The 24,636-nt window shown below is 32.1% G+C and overlaps 5 protein-coding genes across 5 annotated transcripts; all 5 read left to right on the plus strand.

Annotated features, from left to right (window-relative positions):
- Positions 1-1,065: 1,065 nt before the first annotated feature.
- On the plus strand, positions 1,066-1,879 carry LOC130711282 (uncharacterized; the record flags this gene model as incomplete). The annotated part of the gene is made up of 3 exons (XM_057560836.1): positions 1,066-1,194; positions 1,479-1,618; positions 1,733-1,879. Coding segments are annotated over exons 1-3 (321 nt in total), but the record flags the coding sequence as incomplete, so codon positions are not given.
- On the plus strand, positions 1,851-4,234 carry LOC130732203 (uncharacterized). Its single transcript, XM_057584308.1, has 9 exons — positions 1,851-2,000; positions 2,124-2,220; positions 2,322-2,443; positions 2,539-2,623; positions 2,716-2,851; positions 2,932-3,086; positions 3,183-3,300; positions 3,413-3,601; positions 3,731-4,234. Exons 1-9 carry the CDS (start codon positions 1,880-1,882, stop codon positions 3,974-3,976), a joined length of 1,269 nt encoding a protein of 422 aa, XP_057440291.1. The 5' UTR covers positions 1,851-1,879; the 3' UTR covers positions 3,977-4,234.
- Positions 4,235-5,115: 881 nt separating this feature from the next.
- On the plus strand, positions 5,116-5,759 carry LOC130732204 (B3 domain-containing protein At1g49475-like). Its single transcript, XM_057584309.1, has 2 exons — positions 5,116-5,239; positions 5,325-5,759. Exons 1-2 carry the CDS (start codon positions 5,171-5,173, stop codon positions 5,688-5,690), a joined length of 435 nt encoding a protein of 144 aa, XP_057440292.1. The 5' UTR covers positions 5,116-5,170; the 3' UTR covers positions 5,691-5,759.
- A 9,677-nt stretch (positions 5,760-15,436) lies between these two features.
- On the plus strand, positions 15,437-24,177 carry LOC130711305 (uncharacterized). The gene is made up of 8 exons (XM_057560867.1): positions 15,437-15,508; positions 15,608-16,048; positions 16,125-16,394; positions 19,100-19,171; positions 19,537-19,937; positions 20,033-20,961; positions 21,069-22,286; positions 22,424-24,177. Exons 1-7 carry the CDS (start codon positions 15,437-15,439, stop codon positions 22,247-22,249), a joined length of 3,366 nt encoding a protein of 1,121 aa, XP_057416850.1. The 3' UTR covers positions 22,250-22,286; positions 22,424-24,177.
- LOC130711316 (uncharacterized) lies at positions 22,465-24,093 on the plus strand. Its single transcript, XM_057560878.1, has one exon. It carries the CDS (start codon positions 22,465-22,467, stop codon positions 24,091-24,093), a length of 1,629 nt encoding a protein of 542 aa, XP_057416861.1.
- Positions 24,178-24,636: the final 459 nt, after the last annotated feature.

Consider the following 24,636-nt stretch of genomic DNA (forward strand, 5'->3'; position numbering starts at 1 on the left):
AGTAATGTTACCTAAATATAAGCAAAAATTAATATCAAAACAAAAAAACCTAACAGTGATAAAGCTGAAATTTTTGGGGGGTGACTATTGATCATCATGATCTTCAACATTGTAGGAGGAACATGCTAAGCTACCTAACTAGTACTAGTGGATGCATTCCTTGGAGATCCTCTAACCATGGCTTGGTCTAGTAGGTCTCTGGTCTATGTGGTGAATGCCCAAGCCTCCTAAACCCTTTGGTTGGACCGTTCCATGTACTATCAAGCAATTGTGACACCATTTATTTAGCACGTTTAGCATACATGTATGTAGCATCAACTCCATCTGCCTCATTCTGCTACCTCGTTAGACAATAACTCCATCACAATCAGCGATGAAGGAAGCCCAATACACCCTCCTGTCACTGAGGTGACACCAACTCGGACGTTGGAGGGCAAGTCTTTTGTGTCATAACATCGAGCACAAGTCTTGCCCTTACACACATTCTTTTAAAGAAGAAGCTTTGTAGCTATATTCACGACGTGGACCTAAGTGGCGGAGTCCTCACCCTTGCGAGGCTTATACTCTTTCACTTCTCCCACACTAACAAAAAAAAACTTATTGTGTCGACAATGAACAAATTTTGACTACTTACTACTACTAGTCAATTGTTTTTTACATGAAATATTAGTATGAGTTTTAACATCTACTACTTCTTATTTGTAAGTTTCAATTTCACTATTCCTTCAAAACCTCCAATCGTTGCTTGCCACGTGTCTGTTGCTTTAACCATTTTTTTTTCAGCTAATCAAAACGCCGTCGTTTTCCTTTTTCCCTGTTCGTTCCCAACCGTGACGAACCCTAGATGGTTTTCGCGTGTTCTCTCCCTCTTTCTACCAACCCTAAACTACAACTGACAATCTTCTGATTTGTTCATCTGTTTTCATCTCTATTTTCAAGCTTTCTTTTTCTTCACTTTAATCTTAGCTGTGATGCCGTGTTTTCGTTCAAGTATTCATCCACTTTTCACCCACCCATCAATTGCGTCCTATCCGATTGATCTGATGATGGATTTCTTTGGCCGCCGTTTGTTGTTTGCTTGAAGATTTCTTTGCTGCCGTTTATGGTCTTACTGTTGAGGCGTCATACACTTCTTGCAAAACCCATATCGGAGAGTTTGGATGTATCACCAAAGCTTGATTCACTCACGAAAAGGTCAGTGTCAGTACAGAGTTTCAGTAATTATCTCTAACTCTATATCTCTATATCAGCAAAGGTCGATTCACTGACTTATGTTAGCTGTATTGTATTGTATAGTTATATTTATTTTTAATTTTTAATCATTATCAGCTTGAAAATTTGGCCTATAAATACCCCATGTTGTGAACTTCCCTTCATCCCACTTCCATTTCTCAATCCTTGCACTTTGAAATCCCCTTATTTTCACCATCTTCACCATTTTCACTATTTCACTACTGCACTATTTCACTACTCTGTAGATATGGATTCCATTCGAACCTTACGCCCTGGCAGAGTAGCATGGAGGATCAGAGCAAGGGTCATTCGGAAATGGGAGATTGCTCCTACTTCTGAACCTTCCAAACCATATGCTTTGCAACTTGTCCTGATTGATTCTGAAGTAATATACCCATTTTCTATTTTCTATTTTCGATTAACTTACCTGTATTACCTCTATTTTTATCAAAGTCATGATGTTTAGTAGATCTCATTTGATTTTCTTGTGATTTTTCAGGGTTCTAAAATAGAGGCAATTATAAAGAAGTACATGATGAGTAAATTCATAAGGGACATTGTTGAGGGCAATGTCTATAAGATTGTATATTTCACTGTTGTGGACAACAATGGTTCATATCGTGCTGCAGAACATGAGTTCAAGATTATGTTCAATAGCAAAACAAAGATTCAAATTGAGCAGTGTGATAGCATTCCTAAAGTTGGTTTAACATTGAAGGATACATCAGAAATTCAGAGTACCATGGGGGAGTCTGACTTCTTGCTTGGTAAGTTTGTTATGTTAATGACTGTTTGTTGTTGTTGTAGTTAATTTAATCATTTGCAGTTAATGACTTATTGATGCATCTTTTTAAGTAGTTGATATCTGATGTTAATATTTATGTTTTTAGATGTGATTGGTTTGGTTACTGCTGTTTCTGATGAGCAACAGTTCTCAAAATCTGGAAATGTGACTAGAAGGATTGAGTTGGAGATCACTGATCACAAGTATGGATTGAGTTAATATTAATCATTTATTGTTTCTGCAATTATAGCTGATATTAATTAATCTAATCTTTGATTTTGGGTCTGTTTGAATTTTTCTGCAGGGGAAAGATAAAGATGGCTTTATTTGGAAACTATGTTGATGTTGTTAAAGGGTTTCTTGCTGCTGGTGGAGTTGGACTTGCTGTGATTGTTGTGCAGTTTGCCAAAGTTAAGACATACCGAGGTATAATACCTTATTTCAGTTTTAGATCATTATTTAGTTCAAGCTTTTATGCTTTAATGTTATCATACTTATTTATTTTGTTTTCCAATGTGTAGGAGAAGTTGTTATTCAAAATGTTATGCATGCTACCAAGTTATTGTGGAAAGCTGAGATTCCAGAAGTTGCTGCCTTTCGTGATGGGTAATGTGATTTCATTGTTGATCCTACACTTTTCTTTTACTGTATTAGTCATATAGTTGTGAACTCATTTTATTTGTTCTATTGTTGTAAAGTTTGTCCTTACATGGTCTTGATGCTGATATCCCTATTGGCCAAATTGGTGGTGGATTCCACAACATGCCTGCCAATGAGGAGTTCATTACAATGTTTCCTAGGAAGAACATTATGGAGCTTCATGACACAGCTGAGGTGGTTTCCACAAATTTTGTCTAACCATTTTGTCTTTCTTTGCTGGGCAGTTTCATTAAAATAAATTTCTTTCAATATAGGAGGGTTTGTTTTTAGTCCTAGCAGAAATTAGTGGCTTAGTTGATGGTGAAAAGTGGTGGTACACTTCATGTCGCTGCCGCAGATCTGTTACTGTTGAGGATGGAATTTATTTCTGTGCTGCTTGCTCCACTCATGTTATTGATGTTACTCCTAGGTTTGTAGATCATGGAATCAAGTCTTAGGCCTTCTTTTTTCCTTTTTGTTTTTACTGATAAATAAATAGTGATGGAAATTATTTCTTTTTGTGCAGGTTTCGCATAAAGATTGAGGTTTGTGATGGGGATGAGGTTGCTTCCTTTGCAATCTTTGACACTGATTGTGAGAACATTCTAAAGAAGAGTTGCAGGGAGTTAGTTCTAGGCTCAAAGGTTAAAAGTGGTTTTTAATTGCAGCACAATTTTTCATTCATTCTCTTGCGCAGCACAACTATGTTGTAATATAATTTTGTATCTTTGTCAATTTTTTCTAAATATACTTCAGGGAAAATCTGTTGAAGAATACCCTGATGCAATAAAGGCATTGATTGGGAAGGAAGCCATTTTCAAAGTTGAAAAGTCAAGTGATCATGGTATGAAGTATGATGATTCATACAAAGTGAAAAAGATTTGTGATGATTTGTCCATCATTCAGCTTTTCAAGGACAAGACAAAGATTCAAACACCAACTATGGTACCTTATGTATTGAAGTTATTGAAGCATACTATAGTTTTCTGTTATATATTGTTACCTGCATTGATTGATTTCCTTATTTAACTATACTAAATTGAACTCATTTTTATTTATATCTCATTTTTGCAGCTCATTACTCATCCATTTTCTTCCAAAACTGCATCTGATGACCAAGAATCTCTGTTCAGTGATAAATCTATTGGTTGTTCTAGCGAATTTTCTGCAGTTCCTGACAGTACTCTCTCTCTTGATGATCTTTCACAATTTACAGAGTCATCAGTTACTTCTGCAGCTTCCAAATTTGAAGATGATGGTGCAAGCATTTCCAAACCTGGAAAGAGGAAGAGGTTGGTGCAAGTAAAGACTGAGAAGTGAAGCTGCTTAGTTATTTATTATGGACATCTTTAGACTTATTTTGTGGCTGTGCTTTGATGCATATCAGATTATATTTTGTGTTTATGACTATTATGAACTACTTAGACTATGTTTGTTGACTAATTATCATAGTCTACCAATCATTTCTGTGGTTGGGTATTATGTAATATGAGAATATGAGATGTCCCTGTATTTGAATTCTGGAGTTCATGTTGTGTAATGTCCTAGACTCAAGTTGTTCTTAAGTTATTATAATATATATTAACTATGTTGTTATAGTGCTATTGTCATTTTTTGTTTCTTGAATGCTTGAGAATTCTTGCTGTTTTTTGGACAGCAAAATTTCAGTTATATATGCATTATAAAAACTATGACATTTATGTGGAGTAAAATTTGGTCGATGAAAGTGTTTTTTAATATTTCAAACTGTTACAAGTTTGGAGTGTAGTCCTTGACCAGGATTAGTGTAGGCATGTGAATGCTGATAATTTTCAATTTCCAATACTTATTGCAGTCATAAATGAGTTCCACTACCAAAGCACCACTGTTTGAACCAGAATGTGTTCCACATTTCTTGACCAAGTTATTACTAAAAACTGTATCTACAATTGCAGTCATAAATGTGTTCCACCTTTCTTAATCTCGATAATAAAAACCCATTAAAACTCTTCAAATCAAAGAGAATTTCCGTTTGAACTCATCCCTTATCCCATGAAAACTGTTCACCCTTGAATTAACTTATAACCATTGTCTAACAAATGTGAACAAATTTATTCCCTTGATTTAAGCTTATTTTTCCGCTTTTATATCAAATTTAAATGACTAATTATGTCTGCAATTGGTTGTCATGTCTATCTGCATAAATTTTGTTTCATTAGTGGCTGCATTAAAAGTGTTTTTCAAAGAACACGTTCCAATGCCTTATCAGTTTCATAATTCAATGTCTTTAATGGTGCATTCAACTATTTTGCAGAGAACATATTCCAAAGTTTGACTATTAACAATCAGCAATCAATTTGTACAGCTATAAATCAGTTTCATTTATACACTATTTAGTTTGGTATTTTATAATAGAAATGGCCCAATTCTTACTCTATAAATAATTCTTCCACACCAAACGTGTTTTTCACTCTCCATAAGCTAGAATTTTGCAAACAAGCCTTGACTCTTTTTGCTCTGATCCTTTAACACCTAATGGAGCAAAATCCATTTTCAGGCCCTGAGGACAACAACAACTTCCTCAAACCCCTTTATCTGGATAGGGTACGAGTACTTTTTTTACAAATTAGTTGTCTAGACATATTGTTTTTTTTTGAATTAGTGTTTAATAACTTTTGAATCATTGCAGGAACATGTTGTTATTCCAAGGAGGTTTTTACGAGCCCATCCATATGTGCTTGAGGAGCAAACTGCTAATCTCACAGATCCTGTGGGTAATGTTTTCCAGACAAGAGTCATGGGTCATGGGAATGAGATTTGGTTTGAGGGTGGGTTTAATTTGATGCGTGAAACCCACCTCATCGAGGGGACTGTATACATCCACTTCACACACGTTCAGGAATCCTCATTCAATGTGCGTATATTTGATGTTAGTCAAGTGGAGGTTGATTATGCAAACCCCATACAACAACATCAGCAAGTGGAAGACCCACTTGCCTGGATTTCTGACCTTACAAGGCCTCTTTGTACTGGGAAGCAACCTTTGGTAATTTAAGTATTAATTTTTTTTTTCATGTTGGGAACCAATCTTTGGAAATTTAAGTATTATTTTCTTCCACTTTAAATTTATTATTACCCTTTGAAATTAATTTTTAGACTTTATTTTTTGTGTAGCCTATTCCTGCAGCAGTTCTGGATGAATATTTTCCCCATCATCCCGCGACAATCAACATTATCTTACCAAGTGGTATTATGGACGTATGGCATCTGATTTGGGATGGGAAGAGGACGCGACAATGCTGCATTGGACATGGATGGTATCAGTATTGTAGAGCTAAACGTCTTAGTTCAACAGCTCATTTGCAATTCTATAAGCGTCCTCAAGCGGATACATTTAAAATGGTTGTTAGTTGAACCTAAGATAGTTCGTTTAGTTTGTGTGTGAAATTTTATAATGGTTGTTTCAAGTGTGATTTTTTGTATCCTATGAACTGTGCCCTTTCTTGACCAGGTTTATGTATCCTTTTTTTTTTTTTAGGTTGAACTGATTATCCTCATGTATCAGATCACAAGTATGTCATTCCAGTCTATCTGATCTATTGTCTATTTTAATTTTAATATTATTGGTCAAATCTTTATTGTGTTTCATATATTTCTTAATTGTTAACCAATGAAAAAAACTTATGAATTCATTTGTAAATATGAATCTACTATAAATTTAAATTCAAAATAAATTATGCAAAATTGTTGAACCTTATAATACAACAAGGAGAAGTTTCTAATTATTATAAATTTAATGAAAACAAATTATGTTATTTTGAATTAAATCTCTTATATCATGATTGAGAATCTTAAACATTCAATATCTGTTGTTGTGTTCCAATTTTAATACTCTCTCCGTTCCTAATTATAAGACCTAATACCAAAAATTGCGCTTATTAAGAAAACATTAGATGTGTCTAATTAGTGTGTTGGGTTTTTAAAAATGCTTACATTCTTACATATTTACCCTTTGTTATTTTCTCTGACTAATAAATGGTAGGTGGTAATTAAAACTTTGGAATTGAAAACACACCATTAATGTAAGGGTTATATATGGAAGAGTATAATACTTTTTGCTAGACTATTGTTAAAGGTCTTATATTTAGGAACTAGAAAATTTTAAAACTAGGTCTTATAATTATGAACGGAGGGAGTATTTTTGTAGTGTCTAAAAACTCATGTCTATTTGGATTTGATCCAATGTCTTACTAAACAGAATTGGCCCAATATAATTACATTTTTGGCCCAACGTAAATTCGTTGTGTTCAATTTTTTTAGCATGATTTCGTTGGTGATGTTTGATTTCACCTGCTTCTTATTGGTTTCAAACCTACACATGTCTATCACCCAATTGAGCATTATCCTATCTATTAGTATCAATGTTCTCTTACTTTCCATAAAGTTGAACTCTTCAAATTGAATCAAACCAAATCTCACTTTGTAACTATCATTTGTTCAGTGTTTGTACATTATTTTTAAAATCAAGTTTAGTGTTGCCGTGGTTTTCTTTCCTACTACTCTCCCTTAATGGTGTTTTGCAAGTGGATGTTGTCATCAAGATACCAGTTGTTTCTTTTACTTGGGCATTTTATAGAGATGTTGGTTTGTCAGTGATTCTTCTCTTAGATATGCCATTCATAAGGTACATTTTTTTGCTTTTGATGAAGCTTATCACCATTAAATGACTTTGGAGTTATGTGTTAAAATCCAATGTACTGATGTTTGTTTACTTTCGCAACACTAAAAATATATATTATCACTGCATATAAATAAAAATTTAATTTTAAGTACTTCCAGTACTTCTACAACTGTTTGATTTGTTTGTGGACACTTAGTCCAAACTTTTTACTTTGAGTGTAGATGTCTATCACTTATCAATCATAGTTGTTAGCACACACTATTCATTGACTTAGTAATTCAAATATATTTAATTTTAGTTTTCCAGTATATTTTTCCTCAAGGCCACTGCAAAAAAAATCCAACAATCCCCAATTTTTTCTTATGAATATTCTTTAATTCTTTAAATTGCAATATTGACATAATATTTTTTTAAGTTTATTTTAAAGAAAAGCACGTTAATGTAAAATAATGACTAATTTACTATTTTTAGTTTATTTACCTTACTTATATTCTTATATTTGATCTCTTCAAAAACAAAAATTACCATTTTTGTATAAATTCATTTTTTCGCATTAGTTTATAAATAATGAAAAAAATATCTATCAGTGTCAGAAAGTTTGTAAATTATTACATATTTGAATCCATCCCTCATTTGAATCCAAATATATGAACTATGATTTTTTATACCATTTGACTTAACAAAACTTTTTCACCACTCTATCACTTTTCCTATGTGGCTAAATTCTCATGTTAGTGGACACTTAGTCCAAACTTTTTACTTTGAGTGCAGATGTCTATCACTCATCAATCATAGTTGTTAGCACACACTATTCATTTACTTAGTAATTCAAATATATTTCATTTTAGTGTTCCAGTATATTTTTGCCCAAGGCCACAGCAAAAAAAAATTCCAACAATCCCCAATCTTTCTTATCAAAATTCTTTAATTGCAAAATTGACATAATATTTTTTTAAGTTTATTTTAAAGAAAAGCATATTAATGTAAAATACTGACTATTTTACTCATTTTTTTATAAATTCATTTTTTAGCATTAGTTTATAAATAATGAAAAAAAAAATTCAGTGTCACAAAGTTTTTAAATTATTAGTTATTTGAATCTATACCTAATTTGAATCCAAATATATGATCTATGATTTTTTATACCATTTGACTTAACAAAACCTTTTCCCATAATATATTTGTGTTTGTTATTTTTAGAGAAAAAACATATAGTTTGTTTACACTCACTTCATCCATTACACGTATATAAAATATAATTTTGTAAATCTCTATTTTTTTTGTGAATCTTTTTGTTCTCTATTTTATTTTGATATTTTTGTTGCCTGTTATTTTGAAACTTCTTTCTGCCAGTCCAGGGAACTTGACTTCATTTGAAATCAAATTGTTAATGTTAATTGATTTTTTTATAAAAAAAAAAAAACAGAAGTAGTTGTTGAGATTACTTGTCCAACCTTTCACGTGTAATCATTTTTTCTACTCTTTACTTAACCGATCACTCAAATCTTTTTCTAATTTTAAACCTTTGTTGATAATGGTTTGTCACTTCCATCACCAATTTCATCTACTTTTCTGCACTTAAGGCATGGTCACATTGTACTGTAAAGTAATTCATAGTTAAAATATTATATTTACCACTCTATAAAAGCAAGTTTCAAGTTTTCAAAATACCTTCACCACAGATTGCTTTTGACTCTACTTCAGTGGCTTTTTCTAAGTGTTTTCACTCCCTTTTAATCACCATGAATCAATCTGCTCTGTTAACTTATGATAATCTCCCCCAAATTTCAAAGACTGATCGTCCATGGAAGCTGAAAGCTCGCGTGATTGCACTGTGGCATGTTCCTGAACACATGCTACCTTTGTCTCCTTCATCAATGGATATGGGTCTTATTGACAATGAGGTAAACTGCATGTTCATGTTTATCACGTGTGACACATAATGGTTTTCAAAAATGTTATCCTCAAGTGGTCATGTATGTTAAGAAATAACAAACTATATCTTAAACTGTGATTAAGTTGTTAACTGTTTGTTTCAAAAATAAGTTTGTAACTGATTTTTTTTTCTTCTGATTTTTAAATAATGATAGGGTGTCAAATTTGAAGCCTCTGTTAGCAAGTCACACCCTTTTCGCCCCAAGATCATTGAAGGTAGGGTGTATCAAATAGCTTTCTTTCGGATCATTGACAACATTGGCACAAAACGCTACACAAGCAATGAATACAGGCTCCTTTTCCATTCATGTACCAGAATGTATCCTGCTGTGGACGATAATATTCCTCAGAATGGATGGGATTTTTTCCACATGGATCATATCAATTACTATGGAAATACATTTGGGTATTTAGTGGGTAATACTTCTACTAAACTCAGAAATTTTCACTTCTCTATATTACAGTTGAATGTATGATTATGTGCTCACAGTTCTAATTTTTTTTCTTTGCAATTTCCTATGTTTAGATGTAATTGGACTTTTAAATGCTGCTTCTTCTGAGAAATTTCTTATTAAGGACAAAAGGATATATAAGACTATGGATATTGAACTACTGGACCAAAGGTTAATTGTTTGTACAATCTACCACTTTTCCATTTTAATTTCTTATTTCTTGATATCATACTTCACTTTTATAACTGATGTTGTTATTAATTTTTTTTGTAGTGGCATGACTAGATGTGTTTTGGTGGGTGATATTGTTGATATGATTTCTGAGTACCTATGTTCTGACTGGATTGTGAGACCTGTGGTTGGCTTGTGTTTTGTTGAAGTTAGACAGAATAATGGTAAACCTATTTTTAAATTCTATCAACTTTGCAAAAGTCATACTCATTATTTTTCCTTTCTCACAATGAATATGGTATTTGTAGAAAACATTTCTATACATGCTGTACCTCATGTGACTAAGATTCTTATCAATCACAAATTTGAAGAGGATTGGGTTCTTGCTGATAGGTACTGTTTTTATTTACTCTACATAGATATTAGTCAAATATTTGGACTTTTTATTCTTTGCTATAGTATTAGTCATTTCATTTATTTGATTTATTCCATTCTTCCATATTCTAACTTGATCTATATAGATTTGATGGTATTAACTCCAAAGTCCATGTTGAGTATATCCCCCAACTTGACGTGAAGGTTGATGTACATGCGGATATGCTTGACTTGCACCCCAAGAAAACAATCCCTCAACTTCTTGAAAGCAAAGAGGTGAATAAATGCTGCTGGAATACATTTTTGTTTTCTCTGTTTTTAGGTACTAACTTATTGATATGTTTTTTAGAAGGGTGTCTTTGTTGTTCATGCTTGGATTGTGGGTTTGCTAAAAGATTCTAAATGGTTCTATCCCTCATGTCGGTGTTATACCGAACTTGAACATGGAGATGATATTTATAGATGTAATCATTGCTTTCGAACTATTGCGAAGTTTATGCATAGGTATCTTTATGTTAATGCCTTTTCTGTCATTTTTTTCATTTGTTAATTTCCAATGTCAACAACTATAATCCATATTGTTTTTAATAGGTACTCTTTCAAACTAGAAGTTTATGATGGTCTGGATAGTACGGTGTTTGTGCTAAATGATCGCGAGGCGATGGAGCTTATCAACATTCCATGTGAAGAACTAATGAATCCAAAAGAGGTTAACTAAATTTCAGTTTATTAAATAATCTAATAATGTAATAGAGATGTTTCATTATCTTATATCTATTCAGTTCTAACATCAACTGATCATTTTTTTAAGGCTACACACTCTACTGATTATCCTCCTCAAGTTGAGGACAAATTAGTAGGCAAAGAGCTTTTATTTAAGATTCGATCTGGTATTGGAAGGACTTACAATCGTCAAGAAATTTATGAGGTTGTGAGGATATGTGATGATGCTGAAACAATTAATATGTTTATGGGTGACAAATTGTTTGCCACTCCCTTGAAGGTGAAATATACTCCTTCCTAATTCGCACTTATCTTTTTGTGCACTAATTTTTTTTCTGTTTACTTATGAATTTCCTTGCACACATCAGGCCAAGTTTGTTCCTCCTTTCACTCAATTAGATGATGTTCATGACAATTCAAAGTTTGAGGAGAAGCATGTTGGGAAATTGAAGTATAAGAATGTTGTTGCTGTCAAGTGTAATGTGGGAAAAAAATCATCTGCAGTTGTTGGTCAGAGTTCCAACACTACTGTTTTCAATCACTCTTTGAAGAGGAAGTTGCAGGCTGAATTTGATACATTTGTGTCTGAAATATCTGATGATCTTGAAGCAATTGAGGCTGTTTTAGAAAAGAGTGTCAATGAAAGGTATGGTGGCAAAACTAAAACTGAAAGTTCTGGTATGAAAATTGTTGATTCCTTTCTAAAGAAGTCTGAAGTTGCTGTTGTGATCAATAATAGTGCACATGTCAATAAGGCTACAACCAATCTGGCTGAAGATAAAAAAGCTGATATTGACCAAAAGCTGAAGTCCACTGAAATCATAGATCTTACACATGATGATGAAGAATTTGAGATTTCACCCACTCAAATTGGTACTATGACCCAGTCACTTGAGGTTTCTGATTTTACTAAGATGGAGAAGAATGGTGAAGTTACATCTAAAGAAGTAATTGACTTAACCAATGGTTTGGATGAAGTTCAGGTCACATCTAATGAGAATGCTGAAGACATGGAGGTGTGGGAAGTTGTTGACCTCTCTGCTTAAGATCATTCCCTTGATCAACTTTTTTTGTATCTTAATATTATCTCATGTTATTTAATTTGCTAGGACTCTTCTTAGTGTATTTATGTTTAGTCCCAAAACTCTAATCTTACACTGCACCATGTTATTTTTGTTGTATAACATGTGTATCAAAGTAGACTAGGAAGAGTCCCTGTATTGTTGTTAGTTGTTGTTATATTATTGAGTTCTGCTAAATATTATGTTGTGCTCATCCTGTTATCCTCTCTTTACTGTCTACAGATTATATTTTTTTTTACCTATTTCAAATGACAAAGTTATATATTAGATAGAGGTTTCTTCAGTGTGACTGGAATAGATGCAATCAGCAGCAGAAGAAGAAGGAAATAAGAATATATTGTTCACACAGTTATGGTACTATAACTTCAATTACAGGTTTTATTCTACTTACATTACTATACCTTAATTTTGCCTCTGAAAATATGAAATATGCGTTGAACTAGAATCTAAGAGTTTTAAAGCAGAAGAAAATTAAAATCTTGAAGAAATATGTGCAGACAAGTTTATTAAAACGGGGATGGATCCACAAACCAATCCATTAAGTTAGGCTGAAAATTAAAGTCAATATCTTCTGCTATGTATAAGTTTATGAGGAAGGTGTTTTTTCCAAAACTGTTAAGCTATTTATAAGTAGAAGATCTTTTATAAAATTGTTTTTTATTTTATTCAACACACTTACAGATCAGTAGTTTGGCTTTCTTTCCCTATTATGTTTTTTTTTGTTCTTGAGCATCCAAATAAAATATTCAATGACATTAAAAGTCCAAGTAATGACAAGCTTCTCTCTATGGGGTTTACTGAGAAGTTATTTATTTTTTATGTTTGGACCGTTAATTTTTTTATTTATGTGAAACATATGTCAAAAGGACTAATTATGAGTTAAATTTTGCTAAACTATGTACATAAATAATTTTGCACATTAGTACTTTATTGTTGTGTTTTTTAATTTATAAATAAGATTAAGTATATTTGAAAGCACTTCGTATAAATTGGCATAATATCATTATACACCATTTTAGGATTTTTTTTTTTTTTGTTACACCATTTTAGGATTTTGTTAGACCAAATACAATGGTTTGTTGAGAGGGGGTTGAATTTTGTTGAGGGTTGAATATGAGGTGGAGGAGAGGGTGACCTCTTGCCTATTGTCTCATTTGAGACAGTTTCAAAACAGTCCCAAATGCAACCAATTAAAGCATGACACGTGTTAATTATATTTTTTTATTTTTAATAGTAGCTAGATATCAATCTTTTAACACCAACATTTTACTAAACTAAATTTTAGTCCCAATTAATCTACATTATTATACTTTCTTCTCAAGATATTATAAATTATGATTTAACCCATAACATCTATCAAATTATATTTTAAATCTTCAGCAATCAATATTTTATGTGGTATTTCAAAAACTATCACAAATCTTGACTTTGTAACCGTTAGTTCAAAAAAAAAAAACTTAACAACCGTAAAAAACAATTCAACCACGTTAAAAAAAAAGAAACTTTGTCCTTAACATCATCTCCGTTAGTTTACCGCCGCCTCTCGCCACCGCCGCTCGCTGCAGACCGCCGCCAGTGACGCTAGCCTTTCGCCTACAAATCCTCTTTTCACGGTCGAAATTATAATTTATTACATCTTGAGAAAAAAAGTATAATAATTAAAATTAGTTGGGACTAAAATTTAGTTTAGTAAAATGTTGGGGTTCAAAGATTGAATATCTTTTGACTATTAAAAATAAAAAATAAAAAATAGAAATAACACGTGTCATGCATTTATTTGTTGAATTGGGACTGTTTTGAAACTGTCTCATGTGAGACAATACCAAAAAATTACCCGGAGGAGAGAAGTGTTGAGAGTTCTCAACAATGTTGAAAGGGGGTAACTGGTGCCACGTGGCGCGTGTTGGTTCGTTTTCTTGATTTTTATCATCTTAATGATTTTTGTAAATGATCTTACACTAATGCTTTATGTCCATAATTTTTGTTAAAAAGATTGTCAATGTTTCTATCCATATAAGAAATCTCTTTAGGTCCCAATAAATAAGAAATCTTTTTTTTTTTTTAAATTTGAATCCAATTTGATTCGTGCACCTTTATCAAGTTAGCATTCATCTTTTCTCTTTCTTAAAAATATTTCTCTTGATTTTTTTCCTTTTAAGTTTTATCAATACATATATGAATTTTGTATAAACAATTATATTTTAGTTTTATACAATCAATAAATTAAATTATGTTAATTTAGCTCTACTTATTATCAAAAAAACAATTTTGGTTTTACTTAAGCAAGCAAATATCTTTTGGTAATCTGTTAACACAAAAATTAAAAATTAAAAGCAAGAAAATAAAAACAGATTCAGTTTGAAAAAATAAATTTAAACTGATTACTGTTGTTGATATTTTCTACTTATACATTGTTTAATAAAAAAACTTTTTCGTTTCCCGAGTTCATCAAACACGCCTTCATCAATATGCATTCAACATCCTCAACCCTCTATCTTCTAATCTTGATTTATGCTCTATTATGTATATCATCTCATTAGTGAATCCTTAAATATCCTCCTTTGTCCGACCTCTCTGATTCAGAAAACACGTTTCATCCCACATTCAGTTCAGGTACGTTTCTCATTCCCTTTTTCTGATATGTTCTTACTCCTTGGTCCAATATACTAACATGCATGCTGAATGTTATGATCTTTTCTTCTTCCTCTCTTTAATTAAATGATTTACATGTATAGATTTTGATTGATATACCATTTGATGTTGTAATCATACAAGTTGCTCACTGTTTACCTTGATGCGTTTTCTGCACTTTTTCTTTGTTTTTTTTATCTTCATATATTATGACCTGTTTGATTATTTTCTTTTGATTGTGATATTTGGTGTTTTCTTTGTCTAGATCCAATGTAAATAGTAGATTTATGTAGTTCAATAATAACAAATCAGGTCTCCTGACTTTTCTATAACCACAGGAATCAAATTAGTGAGTTTTCTAGGTCTGTTAGGCTTCAGAGCATTTCAGTTTTTCCATTACAACCTGGATCTTAAAAAAAAAACTAACAATAGCAAGTCATAACTTAAAGAGGCATGCAATTATAATGTGTTATTTGATTTCAGTTGATTACAGAACAATCTGATATATGGCAAATAATTTTCATGTCTATTATGTGTTGCAAATGTACTCTTATTTCTGCTTATTTTTGTGTCCAATAGAAATCTTAATTTGCAATAGTCATTTTCATGATAGTTTTTTTAAAATCTTAATTTCTTATAGTTAAGAATGTAATTTTTGGTGATCAAACAACCTATCTCTTTTATATCCATACTTATGTAACTCACTAAATATTGTTTTTATTCATTCAGTTAGCTATTAACTGAATAGAACATGTATGCTTTTCGCTTGAGATCATCTCATACCAATCCAAGGATCTTCATCAGATCTCTCTATCCTGAAATGGTAATTATGTTTTATTACATCAAATTCCTCATTTATTTACATAAGTTTATCATTTTAGCAGTGTTTAGATTTTAATCCCAATATTTTGTGAATGTACAGACATATGTTGTTGTTCCAAGACGATTTCATGAAGCTGTGGGTGCTGAAATCAATGATGTTGTTCAACTTCAAGATCCTGTAGGAAACTCATTTGAGATGCCTTACTACTACAACCAAGGGGAGTTCCGAATTGGGGCTGGTCTGTTTTTGTTGCGTTCACTTCACCAAATTCAAACACCCGTCGTCATTCACTTTATCTATCATGGTGAGGCCAGAATTTTAATCCGCATTTATGACTTAGTAGGCCAGGAGATAAATTACAACCTTCCTCCTGAAGATCTACTTCAGATGAATCCTAACATTGGTGCTGCTGAAGAAAATGAAGTGACTAATATATCCAGTGATGATGAGTCCATTGGAGAAATTCAATCAGCACCGTGGATGGAGATGATTTGGCAAACTAATATAACTGCTGCACACATACATGACAATAAGACTGTGGTTTGTCTAATATCTCTTGCTATAATATAGTCTTATTATTATTTTTCTTAACATTACATTGATGTTTCTTTTGTAGACTATTGCAAGCAATATACAACAACTATTTTTCCCTCAGCTTCCGGCGGTCATAAATGTTCGTCTTCCTAATAACTCCATCATTCAGTGGCACATTACATGGCATCATCCACGTAATTCAAATGTATCTGCATCTTCCAGTGGTGGGAGGCAAGGTGAAATTGCTGCAGGCTGGTGTGACTTTTATAGGAATGATTTTATTAGGCTTGGAAATTCTGTACAAGTTCATAATATTGAGTTGTGGGAGTCATCTGAATCTGATACCTACATGGTATATGTGTTTACCATGTAATTTGTTAAGGGTTTGATCTATTGTCCTCAGTTATGTTTTGTTGAACCTGGAACCATTAGTTGTTTTTTTTTGTTTTATTAGTCATTTTGTTGGATACTATTCTAAGTTTGGTGTTTGTTATGTATCATCAGGACTTTCATATTTGAATTCAAGTTTGGACAACTTTATGCTTTTTATCTTTTATTGGAATTGACGTTTAAATAATTTTATTATTTTTAATACTTATTCAAACAGATTATGAATAATTTCAAAATAATTTATGAGTGTTTAAGATTAAGTGTTCTCAGTAACATGCACAACTATATTAGTTGTCCAAGTTTATATCTCTTTTTTTTATAGATTAAGAAAATTTAGTTAGATTTTCTGATACTATTTATATATATGTATGAAATTGTCCTGGGAAAAAAATATTGATTATATCTTGAGAGATACAAAATTGTACATCTTATAAGAGTAAACATTAGCAAAAAGAATTAGTGTTTCTCATATGCTATTGGAAAGTTCTATCTATTTCATAAAAATTATCATAAGAAAGAACTTATAATAGAGCATGTATGGATTATTATTTTTAATAAGTTTAGTTGATTTAATTTATGCCATTCTCTTTCATTAAAAATAATAAAAATGATGAAAGATTTTTAGATATTCTTTCGAAATTATTTATAATCTGTTTTAATAAATATTAAAAATGATGAAAGATTGTTAGGTGATACTTAAAGGCTTTTCAATCAATCAAAATGCTTTTTCAATCTATATCTTATTGTCATCTAAATCTACAATTTTGTTCATCAAAAGAAAAAAAGAGAGTCTGATGATATGCAGCACTGTTCATAGTAATATGTTTGCATATCTTTACTTTCTTATTGATTCTTAATCCTTTACCAACTATTTGACTATACCATGAAATGACCAGTTTTGAATGATAAGAATGTTGTGTGATTTCATGTCTTGATGGAAATGCATTTAATGCTAAGTTCATCAAAAGGAAAAAAGATCGATAGATGATATTCATCACTGTTCATAGTAATCTGTTTGCAGATCTTTACTTAACTTATTCATTCTTAATCCTTTACCAACTATTTGACTATACCATTAAATGACCTGCTTTGAATGATAAGAAAGTTGTTTGATTTCATGTGTTGATGGAAATGCATTTAATGCTAAAGAGATGTGTGCATGTTGCTTTACCAAATTTTAGCTGATCTTTTAGTGGAAAATACATTTCCAACGTATTATACAATTAGATTGAAAGTTTATCATGTACTTTCAACCCTCATGCCTTTCACGCTACATGCACTCAAGTAGGCAGTATCAACTACTTTTCTAATCATTCCCTTTCATTTAATGCCTATGTACTATATCCCTGTATTCCAACTAAACCCATTCTTTGTCTTTTTTTTGTATAAAATATACTTATACATTGACTGATTTATACCACCTAATTTTATTACTATTTTATTTTGTTCCTAACGGATGAAATTTCCTTATGGATTGGCAGATCATCTTCTATATATTGGCCAGTCTCCAAGTCTTCAAATCTGAAGTTCTTTATCACTCATATACTTATACTCACAAACTTCATTCCTTCAGCATTAACTAGATGTCTACTCCTCTTCAAGGTATCAATCCCTCTTTGATTTCTCAGATACTAACTTATAATTTATGTGATTCTTTTTGGTACATAAAGAAATAGTTGAATATTAATGATCTAAAGACTTATTCAAATATAACACGTCTAATTTTTTTCAGTTAGAACTTTCATTTGATTGTTGGGTGGCCATTGAGTTTGATGAATTTTCTGTTCAGGATTAGATGAATATAGTATATTGAATTTCACACGATGTTAGCAATTGTCACTAAGTATTTTGCTAAACAGTCAAAATAGTTAGAAAGGTATTTGAAAGATATATTTAGGATGTACATAATGCTAATGAGGACATGTAGTAAGTAGCTAAATTTATATGAAATCCAAATTTTCATTCTCTACAGTTCCAGTAATAGAATTATAAGTTTTTATTTTATTTCAAATATACATGTTAGAAAATAAAACAATCATCATAACCACCGTTTTTTAAAAATTAATATAAGGAAAAATATGACAGGCAAAAGTCATAAGATGGCATAAACTAATAGTTATACAATTACTGTGCTCCCTTATTGTTACATTATTAGAACAGTTTATTATTTAGTGTTTGACATTCTTTGATTAATGAATAAATTTTGTATATTTATATTTAATTTACTATATGGTTCAAATCATTACATATTGATTAGAAGTAATATATTTTGTTTTTTTTTTCCAAAGTTCAGATATCACTAACCAGATTCGGTTATCATCAAGTGATAAAGCTCAAGGCACAACAGGTTTCTAATTATTTTAATTCATTTTTAATAACTTACTAAGTCATATTTTTATGATAGTTGCAAATTCCAAAAAAAAAATCTCTCATAATGATGTTCTTATAATTTTTTAATTTTTCTAAATATCTAATCGTATTAGGAAATCCTAAAAAGAAGTACAAGCGTGGATGTACCCCAAAAGATTGTAATATACGTCCTCATAAAAGGAGGACGCATAATAGTAAGTGATGGACTTTTAGTACATCATTTTCTTTATTTTCATTTGAATAATTCCATTACATACTTTAGTAATACTAATTGTTTTAGACTAATTTTTTTTCCAGTGTCAAGTTGGTCTATACCAGGTGAAAGCTCTACATCCAACTCATCTCAAATCAATACAAGTGGAAATACAGGTACTTTTTTATGCTAAACACTACATTTGCATTTAGTTATATTTACTAGGCTCAAATAAGCATTTAATTTAATTTACTCTACTCAATCAATTGATTTGATTCATTTTTATATATTCAACATTTTGTATGATATATTTATTGTACCTTGAATTTTTTTTTACAGTTTCCAACACTTGCCCATCTACTTTGACCGTTGCTTCTACCCAATTTGATACCAATTTTAATTTTGCTGAAATTGAAAAGCAATGTAAGTGTTAATGCTTTAATATACAAATTTATCAAGCAACTCTATTTTAATTTTCTCTTATATAATCATATATAATGCAGTATATGTTGATATTGGAAACATGGATATGGTTTGTAAGCATTGTGGTGCAACTGTATGGCTCCTAGAACGAGCTGAAAAGAGCAAATCTCGAGTTGATCCTTATTTCTCTATTTGTTGTGCACGAGGAAAAATATCCGTACCTTATTTAAAAGATGCACCAGAATTGTTGTTGAATTTGCTTACAAACAATGATCCGAGGAGTCGAAATTTCCTTGACAACATTCGAGCGTACAATAGTATGTTTGCATTTACCTCTATTGGAGGCAAAGTTGTTAGCAACATTAATGATGGTCATGGCCCTCCTCAATTCATTATTAGTGGTCAAAATTACCATCGTATAGGAAGTCTTCTTCCAAAAGAAGGTGATGCTCCCAAGTTTGCTCAATTATACATATATGACACAAAGAATGAAGTTGAGAATAGATTGAAACATTTCAGGTATAACATCTTTTTAAACTTAGTTTTAGATTCTTTCACATATGTTGTTTGTTCATTTCCCTTATTAATTATTATTTATTACTTACCTACAATAGGAGCGGTAATGGAAATAGTAGTATTGATCCGGAATTGGTTTCCGATTTGATTAAAATGGTTGATGACTTCAACCGTTTAGCTCAATTATTTAGAAAAGTACGTGATCATGTTGAACAAGGTGATGTGGAGAATGTTGCTTTGAGGTTATTTAGAAGTTGTTCGCTTGATCCCAAAACCTACAATCTTCCAAGTGTTGATGAGGTTGCCGCCTTAATAGTGGGTGATTTTGATAGCTCTGATTGTGGGCGTGATATTATTCTTCGCACTAGAGACGGTCAAATGCAAAGGATTTATGAAAACCATTCTTCATTCCTTCCACTACAGTATCCTATTTTATTCCCTCATGGTGAAAAAGGTTTCTCAGAGGATATTGATTTTGCAAATTCATTCAATGTTAATACAGATCCTAGGCGTGATCATATTTCTTTGCGTGAATGGGTTGTTTTTAGACTCTTTGAAAGACAATTTGAGTGCAAAAGAATCTTTCTTTCTCGACGATTGTTCCAGCAATTTGTTGTTGATTGTTATTCAATGGTTGAGTCTCAGAGATTGTATTACATCCGCAACAACCAATCAACAATTAGAAGGCATTTTTTGGAAGGAATTGAGGAAGCCATGGCCCGTGGTGACACAGATTCATCCAAAATTGGTTCAAGAGTATATCTCCCTGCATCTTTTAAGGGCGGCAAGCGTTACATGTTCAATAATTGTCAGGATACTATGGCTCTGTCTAGGGTATATGGGTACCCTGATTTGTTTCTAACAATGACATGCAATCCTAAATGGCCAGAAATTGAACGACATGTTCTCGGATATGGTTTAAATTCTTCAGATCGACCAGATTTGGCTTGCCGTGTTTTCCATATGAAATTAAATCAATTCATGGTTGATTGCAAGAAGGGCTATTTCTTTGGGAAAGCTGTTGCAGGTTTGTTTTATGTTTATGTTATATAATCTAATATTTGATATCGTTATATGCTATACACTTTTATAACCAAAGCATAATTTATTGTCATTACTTATTTTATTGTTTAGGAACGTATACTATTGAGTTTCAAAAAAGGGGTTTGCCTCATGCTCACATCTTATTGTGGCTTAGCATGGAGAATAAGTTACGTTCTCCTGCTATGATTGATTCTGTTATATGTGCTGAGTTGCCAGATCCTACACAGTACCCTGAATTGTTTGAATGTGTATCAAACTATATGGTCCATGGTCCATGTGGATTGAGTAATAGAGATTCTCCTTGCATGAAGAATGGTCAGTGCTCCAAATTCTTCCCCAAAAAATTTGTTTCAAAAACAACATTTGATAGTGATGGTTATCCGATATATCGAAGGAGGGATACAAAGGTGACCACTCTTAGGAAAGGAGTTCCTCTCGATAATAGATTTGTTGTTCCTTATAATCCTAAATTGTTGATGAAATACCGTGCACATATTAACATTGAGTACTGCAACAAATCCAACTCCATTAAATATTTATTTAAATACATTAATAAGGGAGTGGACAGGGTCACAATGTCAATGTCTGTGCAACAACCAAACAAGGATAAGTATGAAGATGTAGATGAGATTAAACAATATTATGATTGTAGATACCTTTCTCCATGTGAAGCGCTATGGAGAATCTTTTCATTTGAAGTCCATGTCAAGTGGCCACCTGTTAAAAACCTCATCTACCACTTGCCCAAAAAACAGGTTATCCTATTTAAGGAGCAACAAGCTGTCAAGAATGTGCTTCAGAGAAACAAGCGGAAGAATAGCATGTTTACTGCTTGGATGGAGGCAAATGGGAAATATGCTCATGGAAAGGGGCTAACATATTCAGAATTTCCAGCAGCATTTGTATTTGATGAAAAAAAGAAAGAATGGCGACCAAGGAAACAAGGATTTAGCATTGGTCGAATGAACTTTGTTGCCCCAGGAAGTGGCGAGTTATATTACTTGCGACTTCTATTGAGTTATCAACGTGGCTGCTCAAGTTTTGAAGATTTGAAAACACATAAAAACCAGACCTATGAAACTTTTAGAGATACATGTGATGCAATGAGTTTGTTAAAAGATGATCGTGAATTCATAGATGCTATACACGATGTAGCTACCCGTTCATCTGGTGCATATGTCAGGAACTTATTTGTTACATATTTAATGGGAAACATACTAAGCAATCCTTTGAATGTATGGAATAAAACATGGCATGAACTTGCAGATTGAATTCTCTACAATCTACGGAAAGCTCACAACAAACCAGGTACACATCCTTTGAACTATAGAACTATTGATATAATCTCATGTAATTTAATATAGAACTATTGATATTTATGTTCCTTAGTATTATTTTCATATATTGAACATGTTTAATTTCTAAAGCTTTTAAATTATCTTTAGATTTGGTTATTGAAGAACATCGTCTTAAGGACCTATGTTTAATGGAGATTGAGAAAATTTTGATGGTTAATGGAAAATCTCTAAAGGATTTTTCTGGAATGCCTCATGTTGAAGCTAATACATTAACTGAGTATGGCAATGTATTGCTACTCAATGAGTTGAATTTTGATGTTGTTGAGATGAGCAACTTACACGATGAATGCTTTAGCAAGTTGAATGATGGCCAATTGAAGATTTATCAAGAAATTATAACTGCTATCAATGCAAATAATGGTGGTTTTTTCTTTGTATATGGATATGGAGGAACCGGAAAAACTTTTCTATGGAAAACTTTGACCTATAAACTAAGATCTCAGAAACAGATTATACTAAATGTTGCATCAAGTGGAATAGCATCCCTTTTACTACCAGGTGGTCGAACAGCACATTCATTATTTTCAATTCCCCTTTGTTTGAACGAGGATTCATGTTGTGGGATACCTCAAGGAAGTCCAAAAGCTGAACTGTTACAACTTGCTAGCCTAATCATTTGGGATGAGGCCCCGATGGTTAGTCGCTATGCTTTTGAGGCCTTAGATAGGACTTTGCGGGACATCATGAGGTTCAAAATCCATAATAGTTCTGATAAACCATTCGGTGGAAAGGTTGTTGTGTTGGGAGGTGATTTTAGGCAAATTCTACCAGTTATTCCCAAAGGTAGGAGAGCCGAGATTGTTATGTCAACCATTAACTCTTCAAGGCTATGGAGATTTTGCAAAGTTCTTAATTTAACCCAAAACATGAGGTTGACAACTAGCACATGTGATGGGGATAATGAGGAAGTTAAACACTTTGCAAAATGGGTTTTAGATATGGGGGATGGTAAGTTGGGTGATTATAATGATGGCGAGTCTAATGTTCAAATTCCGAAAGATTTGTTAATATATCAATCTTCCAATCCTATTGCAGACATTGTTCATTTAATGTACCCTGACATTGTTCAAAATGTGGGTTGTGTCAAATACTACTCTGACAAAGCAATTCTTGCTCCCACTTTAGATGCTGTTGATTCAATTAATCAATATGCATTGTCATTATTTCCTGGAAATGAGAAAACATATCTTAGCTCAGATTCGGTATGGAGAGTTGATGAAGATGTTGGAATTGAAGCTGATTGGTTAACTACTGAATTTTTGAATGGTCTTAAATGTTCTGGTATGCCTGATCACAAGTTGGTTCTAAAAGAAGGTGCACCCATCATGCTCATGCGAAATCTTGACATTTCCACTGGTTTATGCAATGGTACAAGACTTATTGTTGACTACCTTGGTCCAAATGTAATTGGTGCTATTGTTCTTTCTGGCACACATATTGGAAAGGTTGTATACATTTCTAGGATGAATTTGATGCCATCTGATGAAAGCATGCCTGTGAAGTTTCAAAGAAGACAATTTCCTTTGATTGCATCCTTTGCAATGACAATAAATAAAAGTCAAGGGCAATCATTATCTCAAGTTGGTGTTTATCTACCAAAGCCTGTTTTTTCCCATGGCCAGCTCTATGTTGCTATTTCTAGAGTTAAGAGCAGAGCTGGTTTGAAGATATTAATATGCAATGAAGATACAAGCCAACTAGATGTTACAAAAAACATTGTCTTCCAGGAAGTTTTCCAAAAGATTTACAACACATAGTTTGTATGATTTCCTAAATTTTGCCTGCTATGTTCAGTATTAACTTAATTGGCAACATTTGAACAACATATGATATATACTTTATGCGTACATTTTATTATGTGTTCAATATTTATGTTTTTAACGAAATATAAAAGGATCCATTCATTCTACATTAATTGTAAAGCTCGAACCAACTTTAATATTGCACAGTTCTCGATTAATGTCTATTAAACAAAGACACATTGAAACAAAGAAAATATAGTAATGAAATATATACCCTCTGGTCACTATTATAAGCAAAAGAAAGTTTTATAAATTTATTAGATTCATTCAATAAATGATGTATATAGTCATTAAAATGATCGCATACAATATTTATTGAATGAATCTAAAAGCAAACTTTTACTTATAATAATGACTGGAGCGTATAAATGTTAAAGTAATTCAAATGATATGTCTTGATAAATATATTAAACCATTGCTGTCTAAATGAAAATGACAAATACAAACATCTGAAAAGAAAAATGAGAGGACTCAATAATTAGAATTAACAGTAAATGT

The sequence above is a fragment of the Lotus japonicus genome, chromosome 1 (assembly GCF_012489685.1).
Source record: "Lotus japonicus ecotype B-129 chromosome 1, LjGifu_v1.2".
In the NCBI taxonomy this organism is placed as follows: domain Eukaryota; kingdom Viridiplantae; phylum Streptophyta; class Magnoliopsida; order Fabales; family Fabaceae; genus Lotus; species Lotus japonicus.